Genomic DNA, 26,935 nt, shown 5'->3' on the forward strand with positions numbered 1-26,935 from the left:
TTACCCAGCCCTTATGTGTCTGGCCTGTCTTGATCCCTAGGATGTCTGGCTCTGCTTTATGTTCTTTACACCTCCCTGGGGTCTCTTCACAGCTCCCCCTGCTTCTCCTCTCGTCACTCTTTGAAACCTCACGGCTACATGGTGACAAAGGAGGGATTTGTGGCCAGGGCTCAGCGGGATTGGGAGGCAGCGGCCCTGGGCAGTCTGCTGTAGAGCGGAGACTCCAGAAAACCAACCATCATCAGCTCAACTCCCCTCGGAGCTCACAGTGCGTGTGGGAGGGGAAGCAGCCCAGGACTGGGGGTGGGGCAGCTCCCCCGGGGCCTCCAGGAGCCTCCACAACCTGGGGCTGAGCATCATTCAAAAACACAAAGCAGCCCTGACCGGTGTGGCTCAGTGGATAGAGCATCGGCCTGCGGACTGAAAGGTCCCAGGTTCGATTCCAGTCAAGAGCATGTACATTGGTTGTGGGCACATCCCCAGTAGGAGGTGTGCAGGAGGCAGCTGATCCATGTTTCTCTCTCATCGATGTTTCTAACTATCTCTCTCCCTTCCTCTCTGTAAAAAAAAAAAAAAAAAATCAATAAAATATATTAAAAAAAAAACTTAAAAAACAAAACCCACAAAGCAATAAGAATGAGGTTCTTGTCCCTTAAGGTCGTACTATGCTCTTTTTGTTGGAACCTCAAAAGTCAAAGGTCTTTTTAAACAGAGAGGGACACAGGTAAAATTGAGCCAGAGGATGTGCGTGACATGTCTTAAGGCAGCCCACAGGTGAGCAGCCTGACCAGCGGGTCCCTGGGAGAGGGAGCTAGACAGGGAGTGGTGAAGGGTGGGGGGTGGGATGCAGAGAGACGAGACAAACACAGAGAAAAGGAAACAGACACCATGAATGAGGGAGAAAGGTCATAAGAAAAGAGACAGAGACGCACAGAGAAAGACAGGGAAAGAGACAAGGAGACAAAGACCAGGAGGGAAGTGTGGACGAGAAGGCGCCACCTGCTGACCTAACTCAGGGAAGGCCTGGGTGGTGGCCTTGCAAACGGAGACCTAACGTAACCCCAGAGGATGGCCTGCATGTAAAACCTTTAGCTAAAAAGCAGTTTGTCCTGGGTAGTCGTGTCCTAGCCAGTATCTCCCCTGACAGAGCTTCCCTGAGCCCAACGTCTTCTGGCATCTGAGGTAACATACCTGTGGGATGTCAGGGTAACATACCTGTGGGATGTCAGGGTAACATACCTGTGGGATGTCAGGGTAACTGGTGACTTCCCTCTTCCGGACCCCTCAGAGCGCAGGCTGGCGGACCACAGATCCCGTTATTGTTATCGTGGTCACTGCTGACTATCCTGTTCCCGCCGTGGAAAGGAAGCACGTGTCTATCATTTCACTTTTCGTCCAATCCCAGAGGTCGCCCCCCTGCTTTCTCCCCCCTCCCTAATCTACCGCCAATGGATTTCACGTGACCCACTTGCGCCTCCTCCTCTGATGGCAATGCATAAAACAAGGCGAAAAACAGCCCGCTCCGCAATTGTCAACAGTTTGGCTCAAATAAACTCCCAAAAATTCTTTACAGATTTGAATGTGGTGTTCCCCCCCCCCCCCCCTTAACAAGACAGAAAAAGGAAAGGAAAACTGAGAGAGAGAGAAAGGAAAGAAGGAAGGAAGGAAGGAAGGAAGCAAGCATTGAAACAGAAAAAAAGGATGTCCAGGAGAGAGAGGGGCAGAGGACAGTGCAGACATTACACTATTTGTTGACATAAAGAGAAAGAAAAGGAAGATCTTAGAGAACGGGGCGGTGTGCAAAGGAGAGCTAGAAAACCTGAAGAGACTGAAAGCAGGGAGAGAAGGGGGGAAGGAGAGAAAAGCTGACTGCAGCAGAGAGAGGAGGAGGGAGGGACCTCCTTAGCCAGGATGCGCCTGGCCCTGCCCCTTCACCATTTCTCTCCTCCTGCAGGGCCCCCCCTCCTCCCCAGGCCGAGGGTGCAGTTAGCAGGGTTCCCGCCTGGGGAAGCCCGGAGCCCCAGGCTGTCCAGCTTTCCTCCCCACCAGACCCCGCCCCAGAGCAGACCCTCTCCTGGGCTCCGATGCCCCTTCCCAGGCGGTGACTTTGGGAGGACCCTGTGGGACGCCCACAGCTGGAACTGGGCACTTGCTTTGTGGGGCAACATGAAAACACGAGGCCCCTGGCTCAGAAGTGAGGCTCTCAGGACAATGACAGCAGAGCACGAAGCCCAGAGTGGGGCTCTGCAGAGGCAGGCACCTACCACCCTCACTCAGATCCTGCGGACCAAGAGGGAGAGGCAGGGCCCGGGGCCCCTGGGACGCCCCTACCCTGTGGTCACACACCAGGCTGGTGTCCCTTTCATGGGCAAGAGGAAAGGACATGAGCTAACCCCCCAAATACGATCCTGCGAGGAAGCCAGTGTGACTGCTTCTTAGGATCCTGAAGGCCCCGCCATAGACCAGGCCGAGGCTGCCCTCTGGTGGCTGAAAGGGACCCCGCACCCTCCTGGCACTGACCGTACAGCAGCACATCCGGGGTTGTGGGTTGATGTTCATTCCTCCAGCAAACGTTTGCGTGCCCACGATGTGCCAGGCAGCTACATTGCAAACAGCGGTAATAACAGCAGGGTTCTAGAATGGCAATTTCTTAGTTTAGGGCAAACAAAGGCATACTGAAAATGTAAGGAAATAACTTAGGAAATCTAAAACTATTCCAAAATAAAAAGTGTCTAAAATGTCAAAAAAAAAGTATTAAGCCAGTTATGATTATTATTGTTGTTACTGTGTTTTCTTGACAGGAAGAAGGAGGGGGAGAAAGGGGGATGAGGAGAGAGAGAGGAGGAGGAGGTGGAGGAGAGAAAGAAGCGATGGTTTTCTCTTTCTCTGCCATGTGAGGACACTGTCTGTGAGCCAGGAAGCGAGCTCTCATCAGGATCCCAACCAGTGTCACCTTGACCTTGGACTTCCCAGCGTCCAGCGCTGTGAGAAAGAACCGTCTGCTGTGTGTCGCCCAGGCTCCAGCGCCCCGTTAGGGCGGCCTGAGCAGCCCGCACAGGGAGGGGGTGGCATGCCTGGCGATGGCAGTGGTCCTGTCCGGTCCACACATTGCCAGGATGTCCCGTTTGCCAGGACGGCCATCAGAGCGACCAGAACGGTTCCCAAGGTGGCAGTCTTGCTTCGGCATCCCAAGTTTCAGTGGGTGTCCCCCCAGAAAAACCACCTCCCCACAGGTTTGGCTCTTTTTCATTTGTTTTATTAGCATCAATATATACAAAGTGGAAAATGGTGTCCTTTCATTTTTCAGCTTAGAAAGTTGGTTTTGCTCTTTGTTGTTGGGGGAGAAAATGGAAATGAAAACGTCCCAGGAGGAAGCCTCCCTCTGGGGGTGCCGACCACTCCGGTGACCCCCCGTGACCGCGCCAGGGCACAGGAAGTCATACTTTTCGGACTCACCCCAAAGAAAGGTCATTTTTGCCCCAGGCTCACGCTCAGTCTACACCGACCCATAAGTTTGCCACGTCCCTTCCGCTCACACAACCGCCCTGATGGCACAGCTCTGCATGGCTGTCTGGCGGTTTCCAGGGCTACCAGCCTGGGGTCCTGTAGGCTCTCCAAGGAGCTGACTTCAAACGATCCGATGTAAAGCATGTCTGTGGAGCTCAGTAAGGACGGCCACCAGAGCGACTAGAACAGTTACGTTGGCTCAAGAATTCTACGCCCCCATCTCCTCCCCAAATAGAGGCAGGAGGGGCTCCGAGCTGAAGAGGGGACAGGGTTCGTGTTTACGGGACAGGGTGCCAGCGGACACATCCCGCTCACAGGGAGGAGCAGGGGAGACACGCCATCACGTGCATTCTTGGAGGCGCGAAATCCCTGTAAACTTATTTCCCCGCCATTTTCAAAACAAAGAGTGGTTTTGGGAAAGGTCTCGGCGGTTCTCAAGTTTCTCAAGATTGCATCCTGTTCGAGAAAGTTCTGAATCCCAATGGGTTTTCATGTTGATCTTGTAAAAACAGACACGCGTGGACTGCCATGAGATGCCTGCCTGGCACATTTTTGGCACTAGGAGGACGATTTCTTTACCTTCACATGTTACAAATACACAGTCAGGACAGAAAACAGACACCGGCCTGTCTTTGCAATCACACTGTCTACAGCGTCCAGCTCTCGCGCGGCCCACCTTCAGGCTAAAACGAACGTTTAAAATGTGGTCACAGGGGCTGTGCTGCTAAGACAGAACCAGGACACTGAACCTGGAAACAAAAAACCAACACCCCGTCTATCCCTCCCACAACCAACACAAGTCCCTGGGCCAGGGAGCGGCCAGTTCTCAGGGTCAAGGTTAGAATAAAGATTCTACATGTCAGTCTTTTCGGAAGGCGAGTGTTTCATTTTCACGGAACCACAGCCGGTTCTACAGTGAAGAATCATCCCTAGAGTTCTTGCCAGATGCCCCCAGTTAGGGTTAGAGTCATCGTAATAAAAGCAAGGACTGGGCTCCTTCTGCCTCTTGAGAAAAGGTTACGTTAGTGGCGTTGTTGGTCGTTCTCCAAACATGGCATCGCTCACTGAGGGTGCCAGCGCTTCGTCTCTGGTTCTCCCGGAGGACGGGTGGGCTCTGGCCTTTGACGGTCTCTTGCTGAGTGCCATGCGTGCATGGAAATCTTCCAGCCTCAGACCTCCGAGACCGAGCGAGGTTCACGCTCCCTGCTGGAGGAGGGTATTGCCTGTGTACAAAGCCCACGACCCTCTGCAGCCCCAGAGGCTTCCAAAGCCAGCCTCCGAAACACGGCGCCCGGACTCTCCCAAAGGCATGGCAGCCAGAGTATCTCCTCTTGTTTGAGAACCAGCTGACTTAAAACCAGTCTAGAGAGTGTGCGTGGGAGCCTAAGGGCACCCCCAAAACACTGAATCTGTGTGCCATCCTATGTCACTAGGGAGGAAATGACAGCCCCATATTCCTTCTCCCCCCACCCCTTTCTTTATACCTGTATTTAGACTCTTCCGGGATAGTTATTCGCTCACCAGTACCACTGGGTTAGGATGCAATGGCCCTCGTAAAATATAGGATGCTCATGCGACGAGTGAGGTGCTTTATGAATTCCTTTCTGGCTTGCAAATCCTCCATCCTTCTCATTGGGGTTCACATTGTAGGATGCAGATTCCTTAGTGATTTTAACCCCCTGGTTCTGTTTCTTTGCATTCACCCCCTCTTCACCATCTGGGCCAAGGTCGGGACAACAGAAAAACAGCTTCTTCTCATGGAAACCCTCCTTCCCCCGAAATACTCGACTGCAAATATATTATGAAAGCCCACCTTTAGGAGAAACGGGGCACTGGAGTCTCCCCATTTTGAGGGCTCAGGCATTCCAGGAGAAGAGCAGAGCGCACCCCGACTTCAGGACGTGGCACCTCCCCTCCAACACACACCCTTAGCTCTGTGGGCGAGGGGCCCTGACCCCAAGGCTGCGGCTCTCTGATCACAGCTGGAGGGCGGCCTCGCTGACGGACTGGGATGCCTGTAGCCCGAATGACCTGCTCCTTCATTGCTGACGGAGTCTCAAAGCGAAACCTTTTATTAACTCGGCTCCCACGACCACGTTCTCTCTTGCCCAATTCTTCGTGGGAACTCTCAAGTCTCTCATCCTCTCTGAAAAAATTTTCCTTGTATTTATCACTCAACCCCTTTGCTGCTTTCAGAAGGAGCATGGGAGGGACGGGGTGTGGCCAGGCCACTTAGAAGCTGGGGAAACTGGGAGAGAGAGAAACACACAGGATCTGTTTGGGAGCAGACCTACCGAAGGATCCACGGGAAATTCCAACCCAAGTTAATCCTACAAAGAATACCCTCTCCAACCTAACCTGGGGACTGCGATTTGCACTAGACACACCACGGGCACGGATCCCAAAGACGCATGCAACTCGACGCAGCCGTAGAATGGCATTGCTGGCTTCCCCTCTCCTGCTGTGCCGGCCATTTCGCAGCTCTCCCGCCGGCCTTCGGGAGCGATGGAGGCTGGGACACGAATCTGACTGCAGCGGCAATACATCCAACCACACCTATTTCCATTTTAAATATAATAAATACAGTGAAGAAAACAGTACGTCCTCCGGAAGGAGTCTAAAGAAAAGACAGCCGACACTCCGGGGTGTTTTGATCAAATGCCACATGGTCTCTGGATGAATGTCTTGAGGAGGTTGTAGTTGAGTTCATAGGTGTGAGTTCCCTTCTCAAGCGTAGCTCTCTCTAGATGGAAACTTCGTACTCTCTGGTTTCCTGCAAGAGAGAGAGGCGTAGATCTATTGACGCTTGTGCGGCAGAGAGATGCGCTGATGGTCCCAGCTCTTCATCCCTCCCGTGTCCACAGCGTTGGCCAGGCGACATGGCCATGCCTTCTGCTCTGACTCTGACTTGCTTTGGCCAAGGGGTTCTAAGGAGATGGGTCACGAGAGTGGCCTGAAACATGCTTGTGTGTTTCTGCGTGTGCCCTGCGCCTCTGCCATCACCATGAGCAGAGCATTAGACCCAGCCAAGAGGTGAAGGGCATGGAGAGCAGAGCTCAGCCCCCCAGCCAGTGATTAGCCAATCCCGGATGTGATGACTAGCCAATCCCTGAGTGAGCACAGGCGAACCAGGGCTACCACCTCACGGAAACTAGCAGGAAACGCTGCCTCGCAGACTGATGAGCAAATGACCGTGTTGCTTTGAGCAGTTGAATCATCTGGGATTGCTTGTTACGCAGCATGATCATAGTGTTAGATAACTGATATACTATTCTAATAAGTATTAAAAGGTCTGGTTTCTAAAGTAGTGGTTTTTCATCGGCTTGATCTTTTTAAGGGTTGGGAAACAAGTTACATGTAATGTAAAATAATACATGACCTAAAGTTTTCAGAAAGATTGCTACACATCAATCAATAACTCACACAGGAGGTCAGAAGAAGAGGTGGGCGAGGGACCATCAGTAAGGACAAGGAACAAGTGAGTTTATGCTGCCCAAATACTGGGAGGTGGCTGTACATCACCACACAGTGAATTTGAAGGGTTGTGGTTTTGCAAAGTCAAGACCAATCTTCTGGTTCCTGCCCTGTGCCTCAGGCCTTTGCATGGGCTCCACCTCTCCCTGGCATCTTCTCTAACCACCATCCAAGTTCTACTCACTTACATGCCTTAGCCTTACATCATCGCATCAGCGCTGCCTTCCCCATCACGTCTAAGTGTCCTCCATCTTATACTCTTGTAGCAGCCTGTCTAATTGCCTTCATGGTCCTTAAAAATAATGACCTGTTGCAATCAAGACGTTCATCGGCACATTTGATCGTGTGAGGCTGAAGGGAGGCGGGATAGTGGGAGGAGTGATAGCATCGGGTAGAGATTGCATCCTGGCTCCAGACTGTGCCTTCCCGTGGCCAAATCACATTTACCTTTTTCTGAACCTCATTAGCCTCATCCATCCCCAATGCAAACTGCAGAATCCATCACAAGAAGTTGCAAGGATTCATGGGGATCATGCATTTCAGGTGCCCAGCCCATGATACATATTATTGTTGTTACTGATAGCTGTCACCTTTGCAAGACCATATGCACATTAATGACTGGATCATGTATGTTGGCTCATGATTATGCCCTTAATACCCAACAACAGGCCGGCCACTCAAATGTGTAGAGTGTTGCCGAAACCGGTTTAGCTCAGTGGTAGAGCATCAGCCTGCAGACGGAAAGGTCCCAGGTTCGATTCTGATCAAGGGCATGTACATTGGTTGTGGGCAAATCCCCGGTAGGGGGTGTGCAAGAGGCAGCTGTCGATGTTTCTCTCTCATCGATGTTTCTAGCTCTCTATCCCTCTCTCCTCCTCTCTGTAAAAAATCAATAAAATATATTAAAAGAAAAAAAGAAAGCTACTAAGATAATTAAAAAAAAATGTGTAGGGTGTTGCACACTGCCATTCATTAAGGCATGGAGCTTGATAAGGTGTGTGCCAGCCGTCTCTCCATGGGTACTCGGTGCAGCCCCTTCTTTCTGTGGTCCTTCCGCCAAGAGTGAGCAGGGGTACAGGTGTGTCCTGGGCTTGCACGGAGAGCTGGGTGCTCTCAGTGGTTAGCTCCATCAGGACCACAGGGGATGAGGTAGGAGCCTGGCCACACCTCTCTGCCAGTGGCATCATGAGCAAAAGCAAATGAAACCTTCAGCTTTGATGTCAGGGGATTCAGAGCAGGCAAAGAGGGAGGCGCCCGGGAGAGAGGGGAGACCTACTCACCCCCGTCTCGTAGATGGGGTTGTCGAACTCGGTTTCCACGGTGATCTGGCTGTAAGGGTGAGAGTACATCAGGGGCAGGCGGAGGTTGGAGTAGTAACGACATCTGGAGAAGGGACAGTGAGAAAGAGAGAAGTTACTCCTCCCGGACTGGGAGACACCTTCCTGTACCTAAGGGCAGCGATGGTCAGCCTTTTTCATCTCGTGGCACACATAGCCTGATTATTAAAATTCTGTCACACACCAACAAATATGTATTTTGCTGCTCTGATAAAAAAAATAGGTATAATTTTGATTGATTTATGAAAAGAAAAACGAATTGCCTATCTTTTTTTGTCCCAAAGTGACTTAAAAAAGAAAAAATCAGGAACCTATAGTTGTACTACCGTGTTTCCCTGAAAATAAGACATCCTCCGAAAATAAGACCTAGCGCATGGAAAGATAAGACATCCCCTGAAAATAAGACCTAGCGCAACTTTGGGAGAAAAAAATTAATATAAGACACTGTCTTATTTTCGGGGAAACAGGGTAGTATATAAGGATTTCTGGTACCAAGAATTAACCAATCATATACAACCTTAATGTGCCATGTGACTGATAAGATGCAACTCTATTATATGACCTAAATGTTTATGGTTCAAGCAGGGCATTCACAACGGAAGGCTACGGTTGTGTTGGTTGTTGTCACTTGTAAGTTGACAATCTAAGGCACACCCGTTGAAAATCGCTGCCTGAGGGGAACAGTGAGTGAGACTTTCCGAGAACCGGCACCTCCATAAACGATGAGGTGGATGTGTGGAAACAGCTGCTTGTGGGTGAGAATCCGAGTGGGGTGAAAGCTGAGATCATAATTGCCCTCCACTTATAACCCAGTTAGCGATGACTGAAGCCTCGGCACCTCCCTGACTGCAGAGGGCGCGGAGCTTAATTTGTTTTCACCTGAGAAGTGACTGAAGTCCCTCTTTAAGGCAAAGAGCAGTAATAACAACCACCAGCATTCATTGAGCACCTACGAATACTGTGTTGCGTCAGAGCACCTAAAGGTGGTTCCTCCTCTGTTGCCACTCCTTCCTTCATTGTGTTTATGCAGTGTGTTATTACTTGTGTATTTCCCCTCTTCCTACCAGACTGTAAGCTCCAGGAGGGCAGGGAAAACCCCTATGAGGCAAATACCTGCCTCAGGGCCTTTGCACATGCTGGTTCTCTTATCCCAGGCTTGCAGAGCTTAGAGTCCTTACTCAAATGTCATTTCACACAAATGCCACTGTCCCCAAATTAGAGGTGGAGATGCTGAGGCTCAGAGAGGTGAATGCCCAGCCCCTCGGGACACGAGTGGATGAGGGGATGGCAGCCCCCAACTCGCTCCGGAGCGCCCTACCTGGTGATGTAAATGTAGGCTCCCCCGAGCAGTAAGGAGATGATGAGGACCGGGATGAAGATAGCCAGCGCCATAGTTCCTCCTTCCAGCGAGGTCTCCGCTGCCGCTTCTGCTACTGAACACACAGCCAGTGAGGCCTCCATGCCGCAGACGCTCCGCCCACCCGGGTCCCTGGCTCCCAGGCCCGCACCACCCTCCCAGGCCTGCACCCACCACTCAGTGAGCCTTACCCTCTGGAGAACCATCTCCAAGGGGGAAAGGGGCGGAGACTAGAGGAGTTCGTGCTGGTACTTTGCAAACAACCCACCCTTGGGTGAGGTGGTCATGGGGCACCCGAGAATTACAGTCCTTGAATCTTGGTCATAACACGCCCATTTCTCTTTGGTAGGGGGGAGGGGTACAGTTGAAAGCTGGTTTAAAATCCAACTCCAAGGGAAGGCTTGGAGAAATCCCAAATGTGCAAACAGGAAGGCAGATTCGCTGGCATTCGGTGGAGTGGAGGGAGCTTGTTGTACTCGGACTGGCGGGTCCCTCCCAGGGCTGCTCTATCAGCCCCTCCAGGAGAGGGCGCTGGCCAGCCGGGGCCGGCCTCAATATTACAGACCCGATGGTACCCCCCACTGTGAAGACCCAGTTTTGATTCTCAGCGGCCATGGCTGCACATTCTCTCGGCCTCCAGGTTCCCTCTGCTATCCCCCCTGCCATGCCCAGCAGAGCTCAGCCGCACATCAATCTAGAATTCATTACCCGCCGTTCTACGGAGTGTGCAAAAGTGACCCTAACGCCCACAATAAACGCACGAGCACAGACAGTACATCAGCACTGTCATTTCTCCGCCAGCCCGCACAGCTGAGATGTTCCCATGGTTCACTGGTTGGCAAAGGCGGAGAAGGGATGGCCCAAAGGCACCGGGGCCACGAATGTCCTCTTTCCCAGGGGAGTGACTGATATCCACCGTTCTATTTGAGCCCTGGCTCTGCTTGGATTAAAACATCATCTGTTACTAGGAAGAGTGACTAATGCCAGGCAATTCCCACAGCCCCAGATTCTGAGGGAATCACTTAGGGTCAGGAAGTTTAATGGCTCCAAAAATAATAATGGAAGCGGTTCTACTGGTCACAGCTTTAAAAACCAACAACCATCCGGCGCCATGGTTCAGGCAAGTGGAGGGGACACGGGATGCAGAATGGTTTTCTAGGAGCGGACTGCGAGGGAAGGAGCCATCAAGTGAAACAAAAATAAATCCTGAATAGCTTTCTAGCATCTGTTGCGCATTAATACATCTTACTTGGAAGTTCCTCCTAAAAGGAGGTCAGGGAACAAGAGGGTAGAGGGACAGAAAAGTTGGGGAAGAGGAAGACAAGGGAAAAACAGACCTCAGACCACCCCCAGGAGCCGCTTCCCTCCTGAAACCAGGAGAATGCTCAGGGTAGGCAGCAAGGCATCATGGGATTGTTTCTCCAAAGGTACCACGTGGTTGAAAAGTTTTACAAGCGGCGGATGCCTTTGTCAGGCAGAGGGACTCCCATTTTCTACTCTCACGAGCACAACTGGCGTCAAATCCCTTCCAGGTCACGGTTAGGACCGTAAGATGTCAATTCAATGACGTTTTCTTGGCAGTATCACTTGTTTTGAAATCACCTCCAGCGGGAGAAGGAAGATGTTTTGTTCCTGTCTGTGGTTTTGTGAGCACCTGGACCAGAATGGTTTAGGACCTGCTCTTGTGTTTATTTGCTATGAGCATGATTTATTGGATGTTTTCATTCCGGGACTCACCTTCTAACGCGTGTTCAAAGCTGTCTTGATTAACTGCAAGAGAAAGAGGAAGCATTGGTCAATGTCAAGTGGATTCGTCGTGCATGTTATGGGGCCAGAAAGAATCGGAGCAAAAGCCCATGCCACGTTCTCCTGAAGTTAGTGTTATGTTTTATTTATCGGGGGCTACTGAGTTGGTGAAAATTCCTGGATGCTTTCCCTTCCCCCTCTCTTCTTCTCTCTCTCTCTCTTTTTCTCTCTCAAAATCAATCAATCAATCAATCAATGGGAAGAATATCCTTGGATGAGGATTAACACACCATCACGATGCTAAGCAGGGAGAAAGCACTGTGCCATAGTTCCATTGAAAGTGATTTTTTCCTGCCGAAACCAGTTTGGCTCAGTGGATGGAGCGTCGGCCTGTGGTCCCAGGTTTGATTCCAGTCAAGGGCATGTACCGCGGTTGCGGGCACATCCTGGTGGGGGGTGTGCAGGAGGCAGCTGATCGATGTTTCTCTCTCATTGATATTTCTAACTCTCTATCCCTCTCCTTTCCTCTCTGTAAAAAAAAAAAATCAATAAAATATATATATTTTAAAAAGTGACTTTTTCCTTTCTCGGTGGTGCAGGAAATAACGGTGGTGTCTTAGATTTGATGAAACGCAGCACTCAGCTTTCTGGAGAAGATTCAGAACCCCTGCCCGCCGGTCCTGACCTCTCCCGCTTCCTCCGTCCCGTGCGTGTGAAGCAGGTTTCGTACCTTTACACACAGGCAGCGGCCCGTTCCAGTGGGAGGGCTGTCCCAGGATGCACCGGATGGTCACTTCGCCCATGAGCTCGAAACCCTCGTAGCACATGAAGGTGAGGGACTCTCCGGGCAGGTAGAGGCGCTTGTACAGGATCTGGTACCCGTTTTCTGGCAGCCCTGGGTTGTCACACGCCAGGGACTCTTCCGCTGGAACGCAAGCCAAAAGGAGCTCAGGTGAGAGGATGCGAATCTTTGGGGACTCCTACTGAGCCTCCCAGGCTCCCTTCAGCTCCGAAACCCTAGAACTCAGACTGAAGAGGGAGGTGGGAACAGAGGGTCTAAGATTTCCTGGTTCCATGTGTAAAAGAACAATAGAGTCCCCTTTTCTAGGCAGAAGCGTTGAGTTGATGCTCAAGCCAGCTGTTCCTTTAAGGCAGCTGTTTATGACACTGACGGGCAGTGTCACTGCTGCCAACAGTCTCTCACCTCCCAGTATGGAGTGCGGTGAGGCTCCTCCCTATGGCTACGTGCTTCCTTTGGGCAATGACTCCTTTGGGCAATGACTCTGACCCCTGGCTGCACATCAGCATCCTCGGGAGCTTAAGAACCCTCAGGGCTCCGGCTGCACGCCGGGCCCATGGCACCGCACCGCAGTCTCCCATGAGCGTGACACCTCCCAGGGGACTCCCAGGCGCAGTCAAGGCTGAGCCTCCTGGACCACCGCTCTCCACCTCCCCTGCCTGGTGAGAGGCGTGACCGTCCAGTTTCAGGGTGACCTGGGAAGCCTTTTTTGAGTTTTTACGATCAAGAAACTAAAAAAGGTGTTTTTTTGCTATTAAACCAAACATTTGCTTCAATGAGACTAAACAGAACTTAAATCACCCCACTGAGTCCCTGCGGACTGTCTGGTTAACTGGCAGAGTGGCCTGGGCAGTGAGCTCACCTCTCTGGGCCTTCTGAAAGTGAAGCCAGTGATGCCATCTCACCAGGCCACTAGGGGAGGCAGAGAGGGGCCTTTGGCAAAGGACTTAGCGCAGCACCCTGGCTTTCAGTGCCTGCTAGTCAGCGTTCCTCCGGGACTAAGAGGAGTTTTCGTCACGTCAATAAGCAGCACTCACAGACACAGTGGGGCAGGCGGGACGTCCAGATGGGGGTGCCGGTCTCGCGGCTGTAGCAGGTGAGAAGCGAGCTCCCCTCCAGCACGAAGCCGGGCTCGCACGTGTACTGGATGGTGGTGCCCACCAGCAGCACGGGGTCCGAGATGAGGCGGGTGGAGTGGTCCACTTCTCCGGGGTCGGTGCAGTACATAACTATGCGAGACGAAACCAGACCAGGTGCGCTAAGTTAGGGCTCTCAGTGACCGAGAATGAATGACAGAAGGATCTAGAAGGGTTCCTAACTCAGCTGTTTTCCCGCTTGGAAGATAATGCACCTTGGGCGCACCAAAGGTGCCTGCAGACTAGGCCGGGATGAAAGAGATTTGGATGTCAAATCACTTTCAGGAATTTGCCCCAATGATATGCTTGCTTTGCATGAGGGCCCGAAGACCTATGTACGATATACAACCTCGTACACCTCCGAACGTAGCTCCTCCCTCTGCTACCCCTTTTCAAGACACCAGATCCAGCTGCCACCAGACATGGCTGGCCCCACGCCTGAGGGGACAGGCAGGAGGAACCAGGAGACTGGGGCGGATGCTGTGTGGATGAGGTCAGACACCTACTATAGGGGTTTGAACTGGGACTCCACGGTCCGGCTTAATTTGCTTTGGTTGGCTACTACCGGAATTTTAAGAGCTGAGTTTGAATGATGTTTCACACCGGCTACGTACATTCCCCTTCGCCACAGTCCACACCACTCCTTATTGTCTGACACGAGTCTATTTCACTCATTTACTTTACCTGCCAGGCTTCTGAGGGCACCTGAGTGTGAGACCCCCTCCCTAGGCTTACAGAACAACATCTGTGAGCAGCACCAGTGAGTTGGTGGAGTAGAAGGGAGGCCAGGTTCCACACTAAATAACTCCACCGCATCCATGAAAAAAACAAAACAACAAAACAGAAAGAAGCCAGTGAGGAGTCACCACCCACTGACCTAAAGAAAACAGGACCATGCTTACTTTTCTCACAAAACGGGGGATCGCTGCTCCAGCTGAGGTCCCACTGGCAGGTGAGGGTGTCGCTCCCCACGATGTCGTAGCCGGGGTCACACTGGTAGGTGATTCGGGCTCCCCTCACGAGCTCCGTATGCGAAGTGGTTTTCCAGCCGTTCTGGATCTCGGGCAGATCGGAGCAGGAGTCATTCCTTGACACCTCTTTAAAACAAAGACGTCATCCTCACCTGGGGAGGTGGCCTTCTGCTTTAGGAATGTCAGAGGAAAGACACGTCCCAAACCCCAAAAAACAGTAAGAATTCTTAACCGCGAGATTTTACAATGACCTCTTCCTGTGGGTCCCTGAACTCAAGCAACCGTTCTCTTGGCTTGATAAAGTTACTTTAGTACCAGACAGAATCCTAACTCTGCTACTTACGCTAGTGTGACTGGGCATGACCACTTCTCTTCGAGTGATTTGCCAGCCATAGCAGAGAGCCACTTTGGAAGAGGAGCTACCAGCCACAGTCAAGCCTTCAGATGACCACAGCCCCAGTTGACATCTTGATTACAGCCTCATGACAGACTGAGTCCAAACCACCCAACATTTTGATCCCGAATTCATGACCCACAGAAACTGTGACAAAATAAATTATTTATTGCTAATTTTGGGAGGTAATTTGTTACACAGCAATAGGTAGCTAATACACTCAGCCTCATCCTAAGAATGTCTGTAAATCCATGGGTTTGACGGTTTAGGTGATAAATATTTTTGTAATACAGGTGAAGATCAATACTTACCTATCAAAATAAAAGCTATTGTCGGTGCATTCTTCAAATCACACTGCATATCATGGAGTGCATATTATCAAAGGCTACAAGCACCTTATTATCACAGGTATTTCCTCTGGCATAATTTTGTTCTTCTTCAGCGAACTCTCATTACCAAGGTAGTCATCCAAAGTCCATTGTTACTCTTCTTGCTTCCAAGTGCCCACCGCCCAGATTGCGAGAAGAGCTAATTATGCTGTATAATTAATTTGAAGTTCTTATGTGCTTCTGGGGAGAGCAAAGCACTTGCTCTGTCTGCGGGAAAGTCATGCGGAGAAACAAGCGATGGGTTTTCCTGGGGTTTCATTGTGGTTTTATGAGAAAGAGGGAGAGCTCCCGGCTGTCTGCAAGAAGGAGGGGAGGGAGAGGGCATCTAGGACTGCTTGGTGGGGAACAGGAGGCTCTATTTTTAGGTCTTTGAAGAATCAGCCAAGCCCGGGATTTAGGACGCAGCTGCAAACGCTGGAATTCTGGTTGAAAGGGGTGAGATGGGGCAAACACTGGATGCGTGGTGTGCCTTGTGCCAAATGCTTTGCTGAGAAAGGTTTGCTTGTCTGACTTTTTTGATGTGAGCCAACATGGCTGCACATCCCTGTGAGAATCTGGTCTCCTTTGTGGCATTTATCACATTTGTAACTCCTCGGATGTGGCCATCATGTAGCAGAGACTTGGCTTAGATCATGGCTCTATTGTTGACACATTCAGTGGCCTTGCTAGGTCAGGTAGCCTTCCTCTTCTTCAGTTCCTACTCCACTTCTAGAGACCCTGATTCAGAAATCTGCATATTCACCAAACATCCCAGGTGGAGGTTCTAGAATGATCTGTCCCTATGATTTGACCCTATGGGCCGCTCACTCTGCTAAGAATGAGAAGCTTGGCCTAGGAATGGGAGGGCTTCCCTTCTCGTCCTCTTTATGTCTTTTAGAAACTGTGTGACGCCCATCACGTTCATAAACATCTCTGAGCTTCACTGACCTCAATCCTAGAGGTAAATGTCAGCACCATCGTCTAACTTTTGGGCAAAAGAAATATATGCCACCATTTACCATATTATACTCATGACAGACATCACTAATCAATTACAGCAATCTCTTTCATTGGATCCAGCAGAAACCCTCCAGTCCTCAACACAGCACTCCAGGGAGCCACTCACTGTATTTTGATTGGAGTTGACAGACAATATAGAGCTTACTTATTATCCTAGGATTAGTGATGAACATCTCTTTGAAAAACACTGCTTACTCATTTCTGCTTTTTTATTTATTCCCTTCCCTCCCATGCATTTGGCCAAAGACACTAGCAAAGCACAAAAAGCATTGATGAGAATGGGTATTTGCTTTTGTGTGTGCAAAGGAGGTCAGAACCATGTAAACCCAGAGTGTTCCTGTGGAAGGTTCTGGTAACTGCCATAGTAGGTGAGCCTTGACCAGCTCCAGAGCTGGGGGCTAGGCCTTGCGATCAGTCTAGGAGCTTCAAAATTCTCTACAAGATCACAGAAACCCTGGACCCTTCATCTGATTCCTCTACTGAATGGGAATCGCATCTGTGTCTGGTTAAATCTAGACCTATGATAGCAAATATCTTGCCCATGCCATGGCAGACATCACTAATCAACCGTGCCATTTTTTCCCGTTGACATGATCTGCTCAGGATTCTTTTCAACGTGGTCTTCAGCACTGGTGGTCACCAGCAACTGATGGGCATCAGAATGAAATACAGAGGCTCACTTGCCTTCCCTGTAAAATTAACTGGGTGTTTCTTTAAGAGCCAAAGGAACGCTTCTGTTTTCTGCGTGTCACCCACATTCGCCAGGCTACGTGCCCCTGGGAAGCGGTCTCTGGAGCTCCACACTTGTTTCTCCACAGCATCACTGCATGGACCCGACACTGAATTATGAACAGACGCCCTCTTGCATGTTCACTTGGAGACCAGGCATTTGAAGATGGAATAAAATAACATGTAAGAAGAAAGAGTGCTTGCCAACTTCAAATTGCCACACAAATCTAAGTTTCTGCTTCGGTTAACAAGAGCGCCTTCTCCCCAAGATGCTGCCAATGGAGCCTGGGCCAGACGCTCCGGGCAACCTCGGGGAGCCTGGATCGAGTCAGCTTCCTGCTGCCCAGCTGGATGCAGACCTGGAATACTGACTCAGGCATCGGAGGAGAGAGAAGAGCGAAATGATGACCTCATCTTCTGGCGAGAAGAGGGAGCAATCTGAGGATAGACTGAAGCCAAGTCTCCGGACACTCTCCCTCCAAAGGCAGCTGACTCGGGAGGGCACCTCGCCTGGAAGCCAGCAGGAGCCGCCCCCTATGCCCAGGGCACCCCCCAGGCAAGAGTGGGACAAGCATTCACAGCAGCAGAAATAACACAACATAACACATTTAGCAGCACAATCCAGGGTAAAAAGGCCCCTGAGAAATAGAAAAAAGAAGATCAACATCTGTGTTTGCCGCTCTGACGGCTGCTATAGAGCAGGCAGGGCTGAGAATGTCCACCAGCTGGGAGTAAGAACAGGCTCTCATTGCCCCGGCCGGCGTGGCTCCGTTGGCTGAGCGCAATCCCATGCACCAACAGGTCGCCTAAGGGCTCTTCTGCCAATGGAGACAGCCTTCTCCCACCCCCCATGCTTAGGACCAACAGGTGCAGTGATGTCTATCTTGTTCCTCAGTGTGGCTTCCAAACCACTGATCTCTCCCATCTTTCACAAAAATTGCTAAAGTTCAAGCCAAGTTCAGACTTGACCATCCAATTCCTCTCATTGTTTTGTCCACCCACACCCTTCTCTCCTCACTCCCCAGCTGTAATGTCCCCTTATTCATTATTGGCTCAACCCCCCACTCCTGCTCAGCCGCTAAACACTGGAGGGTCCCAAGCTCCATCCTGGACCCTGTCCTCTTCTCCATCTAGACTCTGTGCGGTCTGATCCCGTCCCATGCTTTTAAACGCTTGTATTCTTCACTGATTCTTACGTTCTTCCTCCAACCTTGAACTCCCCCATCAACTCCAGATTATCTAACTCCCCACACGAGGCCTCCTCAAGTTATGAGGCTTTAATCTACGAAGTCCTGACATTGACCCTGTGCAGTAAGCATCACCATTTCCATTTCACAGACAACAAAAAGGAGGCCCAGAGAGGTGAAGTGACGTGCCCCAGGTCACAGAGCCACTGGTAACAGGGCTAAGACTCAAACCCCAGTCCTTCTGACTCAGGTCTAAAACTGCACATCCTTACTGTGCCTATATATTCAAAGCCCCACGAAACACAGAATCCCCCTGAAAGAGATGCAGCTACAGGACATCATCTTAACCGGTGTTCTAAATACAAGGGGGAAAAATTGACCAGAGGAGACACCTACCCACGTAGTTCATGATAAACCCCTGGCCCTTCCCGAAGATGAGGCCGGCGGGGTCCGAGTGGAACTGGATGGTCAGGTCCGGCGTGGACGAGTACAGCTTCTGGGGGCCGCTGCTCCCCAGGTACTGCCCCAGGATGTGGGGCATGACCTCGTCACCGTCGTAGATGGTCAGGATATCGCTGTTGCTCAGGTTCAGGCTGAGGGGCAGAGAGAAGGGGCGTTCAACAAGCTTTTGATTTATATTTTCAGGCAACACACACTTTCTTGAGACATACGAGGTGTCAGGTGGCAGGCTAGGAACTGGGCGGAGGTGGGCATGGACTCCCACTGTGATCAGGACATGCCGATCCTCCTCCAAGCCTGGCCCAGCGGTCGGTGGGTGGACTGGGTTTTTGAAGACTCCTTCATGAAACCGTCTTCCCCGCGTGGTGCTCCTTGCAGAGCCCAATGAGGCATCGTAAGCAGAACTGCCTTCCATGCCCCCAACATCAATAGCCGTTTCCCAGGCTGTGTGCTGGGGGAGTGGCCTGGGCCTCTCATTCTTCGCTGATATACAACAGGCTGCGTGCTTGTTAGTCACCATGTGTGTTTTCGTGTGAGGTGAGACCATCCCTCCATTTACCATGTGGAGAACCCCTCAACATCAACCTGGTCATCCGTTATGCTTAGAGGGTGGGGCAGAGGGTGGTGCTCGAGCCTGCGATCACTATTCATCGCATCCAAGGACGACATGTTTTCAAGGACTCAATTCAAGAAAGCACCTTGACACCATTTGGACTGCGAGGGGCAGATAATGCTCTAGAACAGCTGTTGCCAACCGGTGGTCCACAGGCTACTGGTGGTCCGTGAGATCTGAAAGGTTGGCGACCGCTGATCTAGAAAGCACTTCAACATGCCACAGAAATGTGTGCCTCAACATGCCTGATAAGCCATTCCAACACCAACACTGGCCTTGAGCAGAGGGCTCTGGCTTCCTCTCTCTCCTCATCCTGACTCTGCTCTCTGCATGCCCTCTGATCCCCTCCGGAGCATGAGCCGTTGTTTGTGGGTCCAGTGCTTACACTTCTGACCCCCTCTTTTACCTCCTCCCTGTTCCAGGGCAGTGAAAGCACTGGTCCCATTGGATATCTGAAGAAAGATCTCCTGAGACCCCCATTTAGCTTTTGAATAACAAGGATGCTGCCTCCTGAGTATCAAGCACTCAAACAACAACAATGCCACAAACAAAGACTCATTTTATAGATCGTCCCATTTTACAGATAACAAAACTGAGGCTCAGCTGGGAGAAACCGCTTGTCCAAGGTCACACACAGATAAGACGTAAGATTCAAACCTAGTCTGTCAGATGCCAAAGCCTGAGATAGGAACCCTTATTTTATAGAATGTTTCATGAAAGCCACGGATACATCTCTAATAAGTTGTGCGGGGTTCAGTCTTGTATCAGAAAACGTGAATAAAAATTATTACTAAAACCTGTAAGATGGAAACCCCACCTGACCGCCCCCTCACCTCCATCCTGACACGTCCTTTGCTCTTATGACATCATTACTAACGTTTATTTGATTAAACCTGTGATTTCCAACACTTTCTCTCCCACTACGGCAATATTTCTTCTCTCTACAGACTCCCTGTTCTACAAAGATTTTTGTCCCCGACACGTTATGTATCTCCTGGTAACAATTAAATTTGTTTTGTTTTGTTGCCATTATTGATCCTGTATAACAGAGGATGTAATAAAATCAGTGCTAAACTGGTTATTTAGTCTGGCTGGCTTTATTTCGGTAGATATGAGATTTCTCTAATGGTTTTTGAAATATTTAAAGAGCCTGCGAAGAACACATAAGCAACTAGCTCTAGTGGCTGCCTCGAGGGAAGGGGGCCAGGAGAGGGGGGTGTTTGCTGGGGCAAAGTGGGAAGCAATTTTCACAGCAGACCCTTTTGTACCTTTGGGTTTGGAATCATGTGCATGTGTTCCTTCTTCAAAAACAGATAAAAACAGCCTGAGGGACCCTCATTATTTTTTTCCCACTAGGGTCTAGACAGCCAGAGAGGTGAGGATAGAATGCAAATGTGAATCTGACAGATTAGCAAGCTTTTTTTCTGGCGGAGAAATTATTGTTTTGGCCAATAGAGGGCAGTGTAGCCTAAGCTTGGCATGAAGGGGGTGGGGTGTGTGTGTGTGTGTGTGGAAGTGGTAGGTGGCTTTGTAACTGTGGAGCTGGAGTTAATATTCCACAGAAGGCGTAGGAAGAAATGATGACCAAGCCACCTTGCTTTTCTTTCTTTCTTTCTAAACCAACATCTGACCTTTGCCTAGAAATCTTGCCATTAAAGGCTTTCCCCGGTGATATTCATAAAGCGCTGTTAGCTAGACAAACATATTTGATAATGTCTGATGGCTATGTACTTATTTGAATGTGAATTAGAAGAAAATATATAAATATACAGTTTGCACATCCAACTTCTAATTTCACGGACATTATTTTGCTTAGAGTAAGCAGAGTGAAAAAGGCCAGCCAATTCAGCAGCAGTTTAAGGGGGAAGAAAAGGAGTGGCTGGTAACAGAAAGCGGACTGTGGAAACGGCAAAAATCAGCTCCCAGAAGAAAGCGTGGCTGCTCAGCTTTTCAGGACGGGCGGGAGGCCCACAGTCAGCCCTCCTCCTGCCATTTCTGCTGTCTCCACATCTTAGTACCCCGGGCCCTTTGTATCCCCTAGACCTGCCTTAGCCTCTGCTGCCCCTCTACCTGGAATGCCTCTCCTCACCTCTCTGCTTGACATTTTACTAATTCCTTAAGGTCCTGCTATGCTCCCCACCCGCTCGACATTTACAGCGATATAACCAGCCAAGGCCTCCACAGGCTTCCTACAGGCCGGGAGCTGTTCTAAGCACCTCACAGCCACCATTTCATTTTACCATCAGACAGACACCGTGAGTTCTGCTGTTGCCACCCATTTCACAGATAAGCAAACTGAGGCGCCCAGAGGTAAAGAACCATACTGAAGCTCACAGAGCCGGTTAACTAGGAGAGCCAGAATCCAAACCTCTTAAGTCGAAGGCAGAACCTCAGCATGGACCACGGGACCCCACCTGCCTGGGTCCGCATGTCCCTGAAACCCAGTACAGGGCTCGGCACAGGTGAAGTAAATGTCACTTACACAAATGAATTATGGTGAATTTGTCTCCATTTCTCAGATGAGCAAACTGAGGCTCGGAGGGGTTATTAAATGACTTTCCTAACAAAATAGCATCTTGCAAGTAAGGCAGGATCCCCACGGGATAGCAGAGATGGCAATGAAATAGACCATAGGGTTTAAATAAAGGGAAAAAGAGAACCAAAATCTATAGATGCAGTTGAAGGTATGATCAAACTTTGATGAAACAGATGCTTTTCTGGGAGGCCAGAAAACAAGTCCTGTTGAGAGTTTCTTGGTGTCCATTTCTGATCAGGTCCCTCCAACCACATAGCAAGACGGTCAGAGAAAAGGTCTGGGATCCCATTTGACAGAGGGGTCAACTGTGCCCAGCCGGGCCCCGATCCCAAGGCCTCCGCTCCTCCCTGATGCGGCACAGCCAGCACAGACGCTGCTCAGCACGGGGATTGCTGAGGGCGCTGCGGCCCAGGCCTAATTTGGTTTCCATTTAATTTGATAAAATGGCAGACACCACAAGCAAGCATGTCACTCCAGGGAGGGCACGAAAAACCAATCTCGCTGGCTCCCTAAAAGAACACCTGAAAGCATAAAAAAAATGAGTTTTCTTATTTGCTTCTGTGTTCCTCATCTTCCTCCCTCTCTCCCTGCCTCTCTCCCCCAGTCCCTGTCCAGTGGTTCTCAGTTCTGGCTGCACCTGAGCATCGCTGGGGAGATTTAGATGAGGCCCAGGCTGCACCCTAACGAGGCCCTCAGCCTCTCTGGGGGTGGGGCCCTGGCGCCTGCGTTCTTAAAGATCCAGGAGGCAGCCAGGACCGAAAGTGGCTGCTCTGAGGTTTCCGTGGCGATGAGACCCAGTCTCTGTTTTCTAGTCTTTTTTCTTTCTTGTTTTTCCTTTCTCCCCACTTTTCTCCCCTTTTCAATCAATTCTCCTCTTCTGCCCAAAAGGAAAGAGAAGAAAGAGCCCCACCCCCCACTCCCTGCGCTGGGCATGCTTTCCTCTGGGGCCACCACACAGGCTGGGCGGCCTCCCATCTCCACTTCCCTGGACTGCGCCGTCTCAGAACAGGGCGGGCAAAGCTTGGTCAGGGCCAATGACCTGACACCCCACACCCAGCTCTGTGGGCCTGGGGCACCCAACAGCTCTGGGCTGCTTCGCCAACTAAAATCGGTCCCTAGTCACCCTGGCGTTTTTGTTCCATCCCAAGAAACAGTGCTAACAGAACGGGCTCTGGATTGACATCCTAGATGTCCTGGTTTGTAGCTGGGTGACCTTGAAAAAGTAGCGGAACATCTCTGAGCCTCAGTATGCTCACTTGTAAAATGGGGAAAATATCATCGAGAGCTGTAAGTAACATAACCAAGTGCCAGGAATTCAATTAAAAGGTCACCTTTCATTTAAAAAATATGGATAATGAACTACACGGTTGCCCAGTCTTCATCCTCTCAGATTCTCAGAGGGGGTCCATGATGACTCTCCCTTGGCAGAGAGGAAAGTGAGGCTCAGAAGCAGAAGAGCTGGGATCGGAAATCAAGGCTTCTTCCCACAAGCAAAGGCCTTTTCCTCTCTGAGAAAAATCCAGGATCTCTCCAGCGTGTCCTCCCACACAATGGGAGCAGCACAGAGAGAAAGAGGTACTATTTTCCGAGCCTTCTGAATGCCAGGGACCACGCGTCAGGTGCGATCCTGTCTCCTTCGCTTCCTTCGCTTCGGAGGCTTCGGTGTGTGCAAAGCCTGGCTCTGTCCTTTCTTGGCTGTGTGACCTGAGGAAGCCACTTAACCTCTCTGTGCTGTCAGTTCCAAATCCACAACATAATGATGGTAATATCTGCCTTACAAGGATTCTTGGTAACCGTAATCTCCATTTATGAAGCTCCCACTATGTGCCAGACCCCATGCAATGTGCTCTGCATACCTTATCTCCAATTTGGATAATCACCCCTCTATAATGATGTCTACTCACATTAGCTTTAAATTATGTAATTGTTTTCTCTACATAATAATGTGCACATTCATTATTGCTCATGGATATAAACTACCCGGCACATAGTAGGTCCCATATAAATAAATAGTGACTCATTAGAACCGTTATCTTAAATGCCCACAGCATCAACAGACCTGCCCAGTAGATGAGGGAGGAAAAAAGTCCCCATGTGCTGGGCACACGTGGCTATGTCCTCATGACTCAGCCAACACTGCCCAGCGCCTACTGTGGGCCACCTACCCACCTCAGTCCGCAGTGCAAAAGCTTCCTTCGGGCCACTGTGATAAATAACAATCGCGAACACTCAGGCAGGGCTGAGGGGCCCTGAGGACAAAATTATTTTTACTATCAAACTCAAATCGGTTTACTGAAACTGTCAGCGGAAACCAAAGGAGATAAATTAAACCCAGCAGCTCTCGGGCCTCACGTAACCCTCGCTGGTGAGATGCTATTTTCTCTCCCTCTGGGGGAGGAAAGGGGTGCCAAGTCCAGATGCCACTCTGCCAAGTGTGTGCCAGAGTTTGCCAGAGAAAGCCCGGGCTGTTCACTGGAGGACTGGGCTCTTCCCTGCAAAGTTTTAATCCTATTAACTGTATAACACCCTTCCTCCGCTACCCAATTAGGGCGAATCCAGACTCCCCAGCGCGCCCTTCATGGCCCTGCCTGATTCCTCTGCTTCCTCCTGTATCACTGAGCTCCAAACGCCCAGCGCTTCCTCCAGACCCTAGAGACGCAGTCTGCAGGGTTTGAATACCAGCCCCGCCTGTTCCCAGCCAGGTGATGGTAGTCTTCCATCTCTCTGAGCCTCAGTTTACTCATCTGTAAAATGGAGCTCATCACGGAATCCCCTGCATGTGCTTGCTGTGAGCTGCCCAGGATGTGAAGGCATGGGATGCACTGTGTGTTCAGCACATGTTTGATATCATGGACACAGGAGAAGAGCATGGGGCTTTCCTGCTTCTGGACCTTAGCACATGCTATTCCTTTGGGTTGGAACACTGTTCCCGTCCATCTTTCCCTTCTTCTGTCTTTCAGGTCTCGGCATAGGTGAGGGTTTCTCTAGCTTGGCACGATGGGCATTGTGGGCTGGCTAATTCTTTGTGGTGAGGCTGTCCTGTGCAGTGTAGGATGTTCGGCAGCACTTTTCTCACTAGATCCCTGCACTCTTCTCATTAGATCCCGGTAGCTCTCCTGCCCATCAGCAATTGTGACAACCAGAAATGCCTCTAGATACCGTCAAGTGCCCCCTGGGGGCAAAATCACCCCTGGCTGAGAACCCCTGACTCTTTTGCTACTTTCTCAGGAAAGCTTTTTCTCCTCATCCCTACCAGGCTGTATACCTACTGTGTGCAAACACTGGCCATGGGGGCATTTTAATTGGAACATCTAGGTACAGGAAGCAGCCACACAGCCAGTAAGTCCATTCACTATGGCATCTCTTCATTGAGAGACCATTTACTGAGCAGCTAGTATGTGTCATGCTCTGTCTTAGACCCTAGGACAGAGTTAAGTCAGACCAGGCTCTGACTGCAAGGACTGTTTGGTGTAGTTGAGAGAGAGACAGGAAATAGACTACTGCAACACAGAGTCTGGGTTATAGAACTCTCCTCCTCCTGGTGATTCTAGACATTCAGTCCATTGAAAATGCTGTGTTTGCTCTGGCCACAGGGCCTTTGCACATTCTGTTCCTGTGGGTGCACCACTCCAGCTCATCCTTTAGTTCTGAGCTTTAGCATCAAATCCCCAAGGAAGGCCTTCCTGATCTTCCTCTTTATATCACATCTTTGTTACGGCATCTCACAGCACCACACACTATCCTTACATCAATGATCAGTTACAGTACACCATTACTGGTTTGTTTCCTCAGTTAATGCCTGCTTCCTTAGCAGACTGAATTTCCTGAGAACAGGGGCTTTCTCTCTGTGGCTATGAGGCTGTTTCCCTCACCACTGGGACCCCAGTTCTTTGCACAGCCCCGGTGATATTTAATGCTGATTGGAACAATAAAGCAGGACCAATTTCTTCCCAAGTCTGAATGAGTTGGGGTGGGGTGGGGCCCACCAGAAAACACTCACAACTGGATATCTAAGAAGATCCGTTTCTCCTCCCCAACGTGGATCTTCCAGACACAGTCTTCTCCTTCCGCATACGGCTCTGGCCAGTTCGGAGACAGCACTACCCCAGCCACAGCAGACAGCTCCCCACCACACATGGCTGTAGAAGACACGGACAGACACACTTCATTTAGGAGGAAGGCAGTATGGCATAGCGGTTAAGAGCGTGGGCTATTGCCTCACCAGTGTGGCTCAGCGGTTGAACATCAACCTATGAACCAGGGGACACGGTTTGATTCCCGGTCAGGGCACATGACCAGGTTGTGTGCTTGATCCCCAGTAGAGGGAGTGCAGGAGGAACCGATCAATGCTTCTCTCTCATTACTAATGTTTCTATGTCTCTCCCCCTTCCTCTCTGAAATCAATAAAATATATATTTAAAAAGAGTGTGAAGTCATACAGCCATGGCTCACCATGTTCAGTGAAGAGGTGCCTTTACCTCAAAAGTCCACACATGTCTGTGGGAACTGGGGTTTGGTGAAGATAAGGCTCTTTCAGGACCAAGGACAGAGCTTACAGCGCTGAAGGAAGCCTCAACAGCCAGGCTCTTTTTTTTTTTTTTTTTTTTTTTACATATATTTTATTGATTTTTAAAATATATATATATTTTATTGATATTTTACAGAGAGTGAGGGAGAAGGATAGAGAGTTAGAAACATCGATGAGAGAGAAACATTGATCAGCTGCCTCCTGCACACCTCCTACTGGGGATGTGCCCGCAACCAAGGTACATGCCCTTGACCGGAATCGAACCTGTGACCTTTCAGTCCGGCAGGCTGATGCTCTATCCACTGAGCCAAACCGGTTTCAGCTATTTTATTGATTTTTTTACAGAGAGGAAGGGAGAGGGATAGAGAGCCAGAAACGTCGATGAGAGAGAAACATCGACCAGTTGCCTCTTGCACACCCCCTACTGGGGATGTGCCCGCAACCAAGGTACATGCCCTTGACCGGAATTGAACCTGGGACCTTTCAGTCCGCAGACTGAAGCTCTATCCACTGAGCTAAACCGGTTTTGGTCCAGGCTCTTTCTTGTCTCAGAGTCGGTGGCGGCTGAGACATGGTGCACTCAGGTCAGGAGGACCTGGATTTGAGCCTTGCTTCTGACATCGACACACTCTGTGACAAGGCAGGTCACTTCTTCGAGCCTCCATTTCCTTTCTCTGGGAAGCTGGGGTAACACCACTGCTGACATCACCGGGTTATTCTGGAGCATAACTGAACTCATGGGTGTCAAACCCAGCACAGCGCCTGGCACCTGGT

General features: G+C 50.4%; 1 protein-coding gene across 3 annotated transcripts in view; it reads right to left on the minus strand.

Moving 5' to 3' along the window:
* Nucleotides 1-3,240: 3,240 nt before the first annotated feature.
* Nucleotides 3,241-26,935, minus strand: part of SEZ6L (seizure related 6 homolog like) — a 113,005-nt gene continuing 89,310 nt past the window's right edge. Inside the window, exons 9-17 of one of the 3 annotated variants that reach the window (XM_084867604.1) lie at nucleotides 25,634-25,772; nucleotides 18,422-18,618; nucleotides 14,259-14,453; nucleotides 13,258-13,449; nucleotides 12,152-12,346; nucleotides 11,413-11,445; nucleotides 9,637-9,745; nucleotides 8,262-8,364; nucleotides 3,241-6,280 (exon numbers count right to left, since the gene is read on the minus strand). In XM_084867604.1, coding sequence (XP_084723730.1) covers nucleotides 6,251-6,280; nucleotides 8,262-8,364; nucleotides 9,637-9,745; nucleotides 11,413-11,445; nucleotides 12,152-12,346; nucleotides 13,258-13,449; nucleotides 14,259-14,453; nucleotides 18,422-18,618; nucleotides 25,634-25,772 — 1,193 coding nt within the window. In that variant the 3' untranslated portion in view covers nucleotides 3,241-6,250. Of the gene's footprint in view, nucleotides 6,281-8,261; nucleotides 8,365-9,636; nucleotides 9,752-11,412; nucleotides 11,446-12,151; nucleotides 12,347-13,257; nucleotides 13,450-14,258; nucleotides 14,454-18,421; nucleotides 18,619-25,633; nucleotides 25,773-26,935 lie in introns of all 3 variants that reach the window. The other 2 variants (XM_084867603.1, XM_084867602.1) reach the window with 2 other exon arrangements.

The sequence above is a fragment of the Pipistrellus hanaki genome (assembly GCF_964339955.1).
Source record: "Pipistrellus hanaki genome assembly, chromosome: 19".
NCBI classification, from domain to species: domain Eukaryota; kingdom Metazoa; phylum Chordata; class Mammalia; order Chiroptera; family Vespertilionidae; genus Pipistrellus; species Pipistrellus hanaki.